The 11,586-nt window shown below is 36.2% G+C and overlaps 1 protein-coding gene and 1 long non-coding RNA gene across 5 annotated transcripts in view; both read right to left on the bottom strand.

Moving 5' to 3' along the window:
* Positions 1 to 2,183: 2,183 nt before the first annotated feature.
* Positions 2,184 to 6,864, bottom strand: LOC149050293 (uncharacterized). Of its 3 annotated transcripts, none has more exons than XR_016183812.1 (4): positions 6,598 to 6,864; positions 4,613 to 4,722; positions 3,891 to 4,020; positions 2,184 to 3,689 (listed from the first exon to the last, which is right to left on the bottom strand). It is a non-coding gene; the product is annotated as an uncharacterized LOC149050293 (long non-coding RNA). The 3 variants fall into 3 exon arrangements; XR_016183811.1 differs by lacking the exon at positions 6,598 to 6,864 and adding an exon at positions 5,403 to 5,825 and having other exon boundaries at positions 2,184 to 3,327; XR_016183810.1 differs by lacking the exons at positions 2,184 to 3,689; positions 6,598 to 6,864 and adding an exon at positions 5,403 to 5,735 and having other exon boundaries at positions 3,810 to 4,020.
* A 340-nt stretch (positions 6,865 to 7,204) lies between these two features.
* LOC113683991 (uncharacterized) overlaps positions 7,205 to 11,586 on the bottom strand; it is a 4,704-nt gene continuing 322 nt past the window's right edge. Inside the window, exons 1-6 of one of the 2 annotated variants that reach the window (XM_089196901.1) lie at positions 10,616 to 11,077; positions 9,689 to 9,931; positions 8,960 to 9,151; positions 8,702 to 8,732; positions 8,279 to 8,335; positions 7,205 to 7,775 (exon numbers count right to left, since the gene is read on the bottom strand). In XM_089196901.1, coding sequence (XP_089053027.1) covers positions 7,318 to 7,775; positions 8,279 to 8,335; positions 8,702 to 8,732; positions 8,960 to 9,151; positions 9,689 to 9,928 — 978 coding nt within the window. In that variant the 5' untranslated portion in view covers positions 9,929 to 9,931; positions 10,616 to 11,077 and the 3' untranslated portion in view covers positions 7,205 to 7,317. Of the gene's footprint in view, positions 7,776 to 8,278; positions 8,336 to 8,701; positions 8,733 to 8,959; positions 9,152 to 9,688; positions 9,932 to 10,615; positions 11,078 to 11,586 lie in introns of those variants that run through there. The other variant, XM_089196902.1, reaches the window with a different exon arrangement.

Below are 11,586 nucleotides of genomic sequence, written 5' to 3'. Positions count from 1 at the left end.
GGCATGATGCCCACACCAGTAATGGTACTTAAAAATTTTTAACACAGGTCAACCACCATCATCCTTTAATACAATCTCCTCAGTAATAAATATCCTCTGCACCAAATGTTCCAGACTGCATAAAATGCAAAGCCACTACAGCTAAGATACATAAAAAAGGTCGGTTTAAAGGAAAATCACAATCATTTAAACATGATCAAAATAATTTATCATTTATTTTATAAAACGGGATAGAGATTCAAGTAAGTGAAATTGATTTGATCATTGGTAATTAATTAAATGATTGATTAATCATATGATAAATTATGTCAAATTTCCATACTCAGTGCTAGTAGAGATGAGTTTTTACACACACACAACACTGTAAAAGTGATTTAATAGAAGACACTGACTGATGGAATAGTCAAAATATCTAGAAGTAAATTATTCCATAGCTTTGGTGCAGCAACAGACAAGGCCCTCTTACCCTGGGTTTTCAAGTTAGTCTTTTGAAATTCTAAAAGATACTTCTTTTAGAGAGCATGGGAGGGACCAATAGATGACTAATATATGCAAGCACAAGATAATTTAATCCCTTGTGCATAAGCAATAAACTTTGATAATAGTTTGCTACTCCACAAGGAGCCAGTGTAAGTACATAAAAATTGCACCTAAACTCTTTGGTAACAAAGCACACAATGCAGTTTTTTCTACTGCGCTGAAGCAAAATGAGTTACAGTTGTTTAAATGAAAGGCAATTCTTTAAACAATGTAAGAGTAAGATCAACTATAAGTCAAATCAGTAGATATGATGTCCGTACTATTACAGCTACAGTTATAGCTAAGGATTCTCCCTTTTCAATGTTAGTGAGTTTCCACAGGTCTAACTTTTATGGCACAACCAATATACAGCAATTTTCTCAAGACTACTCTTGAGCTTTTATTCGATTTCTTTCAAAACTTCTTTCTTAAAATTTGAGGTGCCCAAACTTGGGTGCCATGCATCTTTGAATGCAGCTTATCTGCCAGTGTTTACAATAACTGTCTTATTCCTATCAATATCTGAAATGACATAATTACATTCTCTGACTAAAGCAGTCTCAGTACTATAAAAATTTCCTTTATGCTAATGGAAAGATTTCACCTAGACAAGCTACTGAAATTGTCAGTGATCAATCAATTGTGAAGCTACCACTTTTCAGTAACTTGAGACATAAGCATGAAGTTGGAGATGAGATGGAAGTTAGCACAATGTTTTAATTACTGATTTGGATGATCTTTTAATATGTGAATATTTACCAAGGACAGGCAAGGAATAAGGTTCAACATTAACTAAGTTTCCAAGTCAAGAATATTCCTTGTTTTTATCTTTCAGACTTCAGAGGTTAAAAAGCATGTATTTTTTTATATTATTATTTCTTCATACTACATCCGTTTTGAAATCACTGGTGATCCTTGTAATCTGAACAGCTTTCATTGGTGCAATATCCTCACAAATGGCACCATTTCTTGTTTTGAGTTGCATCTTTTTCCCAGTCAAAAGAGAGGCTTTACTAAAAAAAACAATTGATTGTTTAAAAAAACCAATCAATTTGCAAGAAAATGAAAAACAACTTCTGCAACTTCCTACCAACTAGCTCGCTTATGGATTAACAAAACATTTGTACAGACTTAAAACTCCTGAATCTGAGCAATTTCAAAATGGATATAGTAAAGTGGTTCTGAACTTCATATTGTGCAATTTTGGTGAGAAATCATACCTGTGATTTCAAATCACACATTTGATTCCAGATCAAATTGCACTCCACTCAGTTTACATTACCATTATAAATCCTGATTGTAACAACTGGGTATCACAGTAGGATATGGAATTCGTGTGTTTGTTCATGGAACACACACTTAGTTTCCTTGCTAGAAATCTCAAAGATGTGAAAATATTGAGGGACCACAGCCAGTATAAGACATGGTAAAAATTTTAAGAACAATCTCTGACAAAAAAAAATTGAAACATTATGAACTTTTTACTGCCTGAACTACAGTCTTAGACAAGCGAAATGTGAGGGACAAAGGCAGAAAAAAATTAGAATAAAAAAGCGTGAAATTGTGAAAGAATACAATGTTTGTTAAAAAATGTTATGCTCTACTCACTCTGAAATGAATATTAAATACTTTGTAATAAATCTTAAGTAAACAGAACAAACAGCTCCAGATGCAAGCATCTCATTTATTGAAGTTGGTGAGCATTTAATGGTTACAATAAAACACTGAGAAGATAAATACTCCTACAGTTCACATCAAAGTTCATATGCAGAAAGAAAAAAAGTGGGTGTAAGAGATGCCTTTGAATGGTGCTGAATAACTTTCAATATCTTTAAAATAGCAAAATGCATCCCACAAGACTTCCTACAGCTTAATCATTACCAGAGCATTCATGCATAAATTCCTTATATACATACACATAAAACACACTTGTTAATCATTCTGAAACATTACAAAATACATTTTCCACTAGCATTTCATGTAACACAGGAAAAAGAAAAAACAGAAATAAGGTTAATTTTTAAGAAGTGAACAAGGCTTTCTGATTAAACAGATGAAGACCAAATTTAACTTCCAAAATTTTCTTGATGCAACCAAAAGCCGATAAGTCATCAAACCAAGCAAATTACATTGTTACTAATTATTAAATGGCATCAACTCAAAACATTCCTCAAGTTGTTTCTTTCAAGGTCATAACTGACAATCCTCAAGTAACACGTTTCATACATGCTCTTAGCCTTATCTTTTTTCCCTTCAAAGAATAATTATTTTTTAGCTTTCCAGTGTAGGTCACGAAGCTAGTTCAAGAGCTAAAGACCATTGCACCTCTTTACCTGGTCCCTGAATTGAAAACAATACCCTGTTCTCAGAATGTGTGCACACTCATTTCCCTGATTATCTGATTTTTTTATGCCTACTACAGAATGCACGATGCAAAACTGAGGAATCACTTTAAACAGATAATTGGATAACCCTGTTCCAATTGCCTATGTACCAGAGGGATTAAGCGAATTGCCACCCACTGATTCAAGTGTTTTTATGAGGGGACAACAGTTTAATAAAGTGGTATAACTTCATCAAAATAAACTTAATAAAAACTAGCAGTTTTTGCACAGTATGACTTGAAGCATTAAAAACACTTTGGGGAGAGTTTGGCCTTATCCTGTAGTTGTGACCTAAAGGTATTGCATGCAGGTTAGTTTTGGATAACACTAAAATAAATTTCCACAGGCCAAAAATTTTATTGCATTAATTTGAAGTGCCAAGTACTGATTTTTGCCTATGAAGTTGGCTATGTATTTTTTTCCCCTGAAAGCAGTAAAAAAAAGTGAATTAACAATTCTTTCAAAATTTTTTTTTACAGTACAATTGGACAATTTGTCATTTAATCATTCAGTTAACCTGTACTCTTTCTTCCTATATCATCGTTGATCAATTTTTTTTCTTTTTGAGTATTATTTCATTCTAAACTTTTGAGCAGTTTCATGCTGGCTAAAGTATAAAGAAGACAAAAGATCAAGCTATCAGTTATATGGATATACATGTAAGAAGCTCAGTACATAATGGCATAGAAGAGTATACTGAGAAGATAACGAAGCAGAATCTTGCCTGTTTATTCATCTTCAGCACCATTTTTATCAGACATTGTGGAAACTTTTTGATGCGGCAAACTGTGGGAAAAGAAGTCATTAACAAAAGGAGTGCACCAAAAGGAGTAAATGATATTTAAAGTGGGCATAAAAATTCCACAAAGGTGTATGATTACTGCTCTATAGTGTGTCAAATGTAAATTTTTGTTTATGGTAGTTCCTTTTTTTGTCTAAATGTAGTTGTGATTAAATTTAATTGTAACTACATGAATTGAAACTTACTCTTTTACAATCACCTCCAACATGTAGTCAACTAAGACTTTGGTATGCTGTGAGTTCCATGAAATATAGGAGATAATTTGTCACTAAAATGATGTGATTCACCTTCTTAAATACCTGTAGTTGACAAGACCTAGAGAGGAAAGTTGTTTTTTAGATTTAGTTTGTAATGTCAATGTATAAGCTTTTAGAAAATGATCAAATGAATACACATTTAACCCTTTAACTCCCATGAGTGACCAGGACAGAATTTTTTCTTACAATATCAATACAATATCAACCAGATAAGTGATGAGAAAAACATCAATTTGGGGATAATCAGTTGATCCAATACTAAATTCTCAGAACTAACATTGTATGAATTGTATGGTTGACGGTAAGGAGGATTACAAATTTGATCTGGGAGTTAAAGGGTAAAGGTTTTAAACTACCCTGAATTAGGTTTTTCACTATACCAAAAGTTCACTTTAGATTTTAAAGAATATTGTCAAGTTCTGTAATCTCATTGATTGGAACATTTTGATTTGATGTATTTGATTGAGTATCAATACACGTATAGTGTTACAAGTGTGATGAGGTTCTAAGGTCTAGATAAATGCTATGACAGTGATAAGGAAGCAGTATGCATTGTATTTTCTATTTGAAATATTTGAAAAGTGTTACCATTATTTAGCTTTATTGGTAATGTTAAATTCTAGGAATCAATTTAAAAAAATTTCACTTACCATGGCTGGTGATTTATGTAATAGATTGCCAATCCAATCCTGTCACATCTTGATGGTGAATAAATTCTGAATCATGACAAGCAACGATTCTTTGATTTCTTGGAATTGACCTGGCAATGAATTGAAAGAATTTGATAACATTTGCATATCTCAACATCTATAGGATGCAATGGCTGCCGTTTCGATGAAATGTTGAAATGACTTGTCATGATTCCACCAGTAATTCATAAAAAATGTTTTTGAAAGTTATTAAGATGTGAATAATTAACTTGATTCTGGCCTGAGATCGTGACAACTCTGTCTTAAGAATTTTAAATCAATAAGAGAGATGCCACTCAATCAAGGAGGTGGCTATATCAACTGGTAACCCTACATCTTGTTTACTGGTACTTTTATTTGGCACCAAAATATTTTTCAGTTTTTGTTTAAAAAATTTAATTGTTTCCTATAGTTCATTAAGTGTTTAAGTGTCTTCAGTTTTGCACAAGATTTTTGTGTCACAGAAAACTTAAATGTGCAAATCGACCCAGTTATTGAATGAGTGACTTGTTAAAGACCTTATCTCCAGGTCACTGTTTCTCTTTGATTATTTGTTCTTTAATGTTATGTCTTTAATGTATGTTTAGGTTAAAGCTGTCAAGGTAAAAAAAAGATCATGGACTTGTCTAAATATTACACTGATCAAGTATATGTGAACGCAGATAAGTGTCTAGGGCCTATTGACAGTCATGCCAAAGTAGCTCACATTCAGATGGGGGTGTCAGAAAACACTGGAAAAAAAGCTCATTACTCTTATTTATTTCTTTGGCATCCAATGGCTTCTTGTTTGCTACTCCACATACATTGCAGCCTTGGAGCTCAGATAGCTCAAACATATGCCATACCAGTTGAACAGCCAAAGTTCTTTGCCAACATTGCCTTAGACCAGAGTGTCAGGGTTTCATGAACACCAAAGGGATTTACTGTGAATGGTGTTACACCAACAGCTTTATCTGTTTCCGGAGAGGGTTTATATACTTCCATCACTGCTGGGCTGTGCTTAGAATGATGTGGGAAGGTTCTGGTGACTAAGCTGGATGAGTCTCCCCAGTGCTACAAAGAATGGCAATTAGACTGTCTATAAGCTCGAGGATTTTTCTGAGGTTCTGTCGGATCTTTGCAGAGTTTTCCCTCCTGGCAGGCTGTTTTGTAGTGGGTAATAAGGTCTTCATCGCTGTAGCCACATCAAACAGAATATGGGAAACAGCTCTCTTGTGCATGGGAGAGCTGACAAGCACAGGTCAGACTAATAGAGAACTGTACACTGGATTTGTATTCACTGGGCTGACTGGTGTGCAAATGGCAATGATGGATTTGGAGATAGACAAACGCATGATGATGAAGGTAACAGTGCATGAAGAGAGTGCCCATTGTTTGTTTTTTATACTGATTCAACACATTTTTTTTTATCTCAAACCTCAGTGCCAACACTGATTTTATTCAAAGAAGATCCTTTTATTCACCAATAGAGTTGACTTATATGATAAACAAAATAATACATGGTTGCTTGCAGATATGAAATTTCTCCTCTGCTTTTCAACTCAACATTTCTTTCATTTGCTGTATTCATTTGTGAGCTACTGAGTTGAACACTCGAAAAGAAATTCCATATCTACGCGCGCCCATGTATTATTTTCTATGTAACACTGCTAATGCTGAAGCTTAGGTAGGTTTATGGTTAATCTGCATCTAACCATGCATAAACTATTGTGTAGAACCATTGCTAAAATATACTTACAAACCACTCTAGAGGATCCCTCTAAATAAATCTGCCCAAAAGCGACATAATACGGCCCCAGTCTCGAAATGCACTTTATGCAGCAAATACACAAAGATCAAACGCACTTTACTAATGTTTGATTATTCCTGGTAAGAATTGTTTGAATCTAAAAAAAATTAATGTAAGCAACGTGTATACATATGTTTTTTAGTGTAACTTAGCTCACCTCTAATAGCATCTTTGTATCATATATTGTGACGCTGTCGCCTGGCTAAATTGGAAACAGTGCGAGAGGGATTTATTCCCAGCGCGAAGCTAGGCAGCCATTTTTGCGATTCGTGTCCAGAAAGGCCATTAATATAAGATATGACATATGTTTTGCTTAACAGGCACAGACATTATCAATTCCCTGAGACAACGAATCCCAACAACGGAGTTCAACCTCCTTCCACGTACACTTTGAGGTCGACGCCATGTTCAATTCGATTCCACTAGTACCCAGTTTCTCAGTTTGCGCGAAAAACGCGGGAAGCACAGGATTCCCAAGGACATCTTGAGCTTGGGTGGTAGCCTGCCTACCTACCTAGCGGTTTTTCGGGGAGGTCGATGAAGCGGCAGAGCCTTCTGATTGCAGTAGTGGGTCAATTAAAAAAAAAAAAAAAAAAACTGTAAGAAAATTAGCAAAATTTGCACGAGGCAAAGATTTAAGAACAAAACCTTCTTACGAGGGCGCGCTCGCTGCTAACCACGTTGACTTGTCTATGCTCCATTACATCAAATCTCACAGCACAGAAAAGCCACTAAAATGAATTGCGCGATGATTGAACCATTCATTTATCATATATCGTCGTTTAATTTCTTAACACACACGGTAATTCCTGGAAGTCTGACTTTTTGACATTATTCGATTTAAACTGTCGGTGGATACTCCTTGTACATTCAGTAATTATATACTTGAACTACTTGATGGTAGTACATTTTCATTGAACCTTTTTAACACGTTCCCCGCCGGATGATACCTGGCTACAAGGTAAGTTAGTCTTCCATCTTGACTCTTACAGGTTCCAACTCCGACTTCGGACGTTTCACGCCAAACAATCTGGGTGAAGTGACCAGTATCATGGCTAAACCCTGGTGAGTCATATTTGTAACTATTAACCTCCGAATACCAAATTCTGACAGCATCAGCAACATCATAGTGGTCAGACATGCGGCAAATATTCTCACCCTTGAAATTTCGCTCTTCTTTGCGTGCGTGACGCAGTTCGTCGTTTCGTGACAGCTTCTCGGCCCAAGCTTGCGCGTCTTTTGACAACGCCGATGACCATTTAAGACAAGGTACGTTGTGGTGGAGTCGTAGTTCATTGTGTGCTTTTAACACAGCATCAATGAAGGAATCTGAAACTAAAGAATTGTGCTCAGAATGAAAAGTAAAGGGAATCATTCTATGAAAAAATATCCTCGGAAAATGTTCACCAGATTCTCAATTCTCAATGGCAAGCCGGTGGAAGAATGGGAGGGGGAGGGGAGGGGAGAAATTCTCCACAAAATTCTAGTTAGTATTAATTAGTATGCGAAGAAAAACCAAATCACCTTAATATGACAGTCCCATGTTCATCCAGCGAAAGCCCATTCTTTTCGTTCAAAAAGTCAAAAAATACGGCAACAATCTGAAATCGTTTGCGCTCCTTAGTAAGCTCAAAGGATCTGCATTTTTTCAGTATTGGCAAGTCTATTTAGGACTGGAGTACCCTTAGCGATTCCAAGCCACGCATTCTAACCCCTCCAACCGATAAGTATAATCACTCCTAAGGATACCCTCGTTTTTCAATGATCTTCTTCGTGCATCAGTCCTCCCACCGGTAAGCTAATTATAGATAATTGAAATACTTCCAAAGTTCTCTTACACTTTGTTGAGGTAGAATCTTGCACATCGGTCACAATTTCTTGCGGAAATATCTTGTCTGTAAAGTGGAAAACAAAAACGTTTCACTGAAAAGAATTGATATGAAATTTTTAAAATACTCTTAAAATAAAGGGATCAAGTCCATAAAATGTATAAAAATGGACTTACCTTAAATAAATAAATAAATAAATAAATAATAAATAAATAATAAATAATAAATACTCTTAAAATAAAGGGATCAAGTTCATAAAATGTATAAAAATGGACTTACCTTAAATAAATAAATAATAAATAATAAATACTCTTAAAATAAAGGGATCAAGTCCATAAAATGTATAAAAATGGATTTACCTTAAATAAATAAATAATAAATACTCTTAAAATAAAGGGATCAAGTCCATAAAATGTATAAAAATGGACTTACCTTGCGTTTGATGCTCCTCTTCCGTTGACACCTGCGTCAAACAATAACCAAAAAAAACCAATACTTTAAAATTTGGGCCTTTATGACATGTAAGCGAAGGATATTGTCTATTTCACTGCGAAAGTGCTCGACTGCCTTCAGTTTTTATCATCAAATTAATTCCCGCTATGACTCAAAATTTACAGTTGCGCTGTTCTCTCTACCAGTTTTACCACAATCTCAAATCACTCTCAGAGGATAAATTTTAGCCCGCCTCACCTTTGGAACGACATTATCATTGAAGGAATTTAACATATTTCCAGCGGGACGGTATCTTGCCACCACGTATACACTTCCATCAGAACTTTTAGCCCTTGCCATGCCCAGCTCTTTCGAATCCTTCCATATTACTTGAGTAAAATGACCTGTTCCAGCTTGATGTCCGCCTCTTTTAAAATCATATCGCTCGACCTAAAAGTAGATTGTCATCACTGTATTATTCCAGTACTACTGCAATCTTCCTACTACTGTAGCTCAGTTATACGAGGTACCACAGCTCTTCAGCCCTACTCCTTGATGGAAGCAGCTGATATACCATCTAAATAAAAAATTTTTCACGCCAATCTTCCCCTCTCCACATCTCCCTCTAGTCCATCACAATCATTGTTTAGTCTTGTGACGCTCTGAGGCATGAGCTCTCTTCCCTACCACACTTTTTTGGGAAAGGGGATGTTGCGTGACGTAACTAAAATAATAGCCCACTTGTAGCCTACCAACCTCCCCCCACCTACCCCCGCCAAGGTGAAACGGTTTCACCTTGCAGGGGGGGAGGGTAAGGCTACACTTAGGCTACTAAAACAAGGGTTGTCGCTACACTCATACTTGGTCTCGCTCGGTTCAATTCTTCTTTATTGTGACTCCCTTAACTCTTAAAAATTAAAAAGTCATTAGGCACAATCGAATGAGTATATACTGTGTATCAAAACTAAATTATTATGAAGCACTTACCTCTGAATACCAGGTTTTTACGGCCTCTTCTGCTGCTGCATCGAAACCCTTTGAGGTCATGAACACATTTTCGCCAATCCCCTTTAGTTGATCGTGTTCCAGACTACTTTCCTTGGCCAGTTTATTTGCCCAGGTTTGAGCTCCTCTTGCGAGTTCATTAGACCAGCCTAGAGGCGATACGTTGTGCAAGGATCGTTTATTGTTATGTGCCTTCAAGGCAGTCCTTGAGAAGATATCCATTTTCTAATCGTAAAGAACAAATGTGCATGCACGGAGTTAGGAAAAAAAAAACGGTCGTTTCTTTTGTACAAACGATAGGGAGCAGAGGAGTGAAATTTGACTCTATTTCCAGTTTAATAAATCGGCGCGACACAATTTTGTTTGTTTGACCTTTGACAAATACGATCGTGTTACGTTTCTCTTTTTAATAAGCATTGCGTGCGGTTGGAATTTCAAGCGACGCGCAACAAGATCCCATCTACTTACGAAAGCCAGTCAAAAAGATCGACTCTCGCTACAATTTTACGGTTTTATAAACTTGACATGCAGTCAAATTTAACTGTCGCGGGTGATCGCAGCCGTTGTTGTTTGGTCTTGTCACGCAAATTCCCTCCCAAACGCGTTGCGTGACGATACTAAACAACGGCTGCGAAGAAAAACATCATCGCTTAAAGTAGTTTTCGCTTGTTATTCAAAAGATCTTAGGAAGTACAGGGTTGACCACTAATTCTACTCGTATAATATTCCAAATCGCATTATTATTATCGTTGCAAGATTTCATGGTTGGTTGATCACTGGTACAAACCGATCGAGACCAAATCCCAAGAACCGACCGACTGTTATCAGGGGTATGTGAGTACATCCAAATCCCGAGAGCTTAAAGTTTAGAATAACGGATCTAGATAACTTAACATAAGACATAAGTACCGTAAAGTTCCGGGAGATCGCAGAATTATCGTCGGTTTGACTGCTGTGTAGATATTTACTCGGTACCTTGTTTTGTTTGAACTTGCAAAGTTCAGACGACTGCCAGGGAACTCGCCAGTCACACGAACCCAGTTTGTTAGAAAATGCTGTTTCACGTTTGTCGTCGGCCAATAAGGCAAATAATCTCAAATATTCCGTCAGTTTGGAAAAATAGACTTCAGAGTAATAAACAACACTTGCTATGCAATATTGAACTGATTGCGGCGTCCTGTTTTTGTTCAATATACTCTCGCGTACCTGTTATTTGCATATATCTAAGCCGTCACTCCTTTATTCAGAGCACGTGGTCAATCGAAAGGTGACTTAACAACTATTCCTAAGAGAACAAAAAGCTGTTAATTGTAGACCTTCTTTGGAGAGTCTAAATTGAAGACGTGGCTCTAACGGCAAACATCTTGAAAAGAAATTTTGGCAAGTTCACGGTTAATACTACACTCTAGCTTTATCTTTTTGATACTGCACGGTTTTCACTTTTAAATAATAATTCAAATTGTTTGCAATCGTTTTAAAACGTAGCAACTAATTTCCTTATCGAGATTTCAATCATACTCTTTCAGCATGAATACAAAATAAATTATCGGGGTGATCTGACAAAATTAATTCCATTGCGTTATCAGTTACTGTAAGGATAGGCCAAAATCGGAGTGAGCGAGTAACACAAGACGCACTGTGCGTGAACAAAATCGACGAAAGGTAAAACATGGTTACTTTTCGTTTGCTCTTCTTGGGCTCTGATCTTTTTGTTCTCAGAAAAATCAATATGTAGCTTCTCCTTGCAATATCTGCGCATCAGTTCAAACATGTATGAAGAAGAGACAAGCCTGTCAGCCAGAGGTTGCTGAGTGATTAAAAAAACAACAACAAAAAGACACAAAAAACAACTGACTCTGCGGTTGAAATATTCGAGGAAA

The sequence above is a fragment of the Pocillopora damicornis genome, chromosome 2 (assembly GCF_964200805.1).
Source record: "Pocillopora damicornis chromosome 2, jaPocDami1.2, whole genome shotgun sequence".
Taxonomy (NCBI): domain Eukaryota; kingdom Metazoa; phylum Cnidaria; class Anthozoa; order Scleractinia; family Pocilloporidae; genus Pocillopora; species Pocillopora damicornis.
The sequence above is the reverse complement of the archived record's forward strand: the minus strand, read 5'-3'. Positions and strand labels throughout refer to the sequence as shown.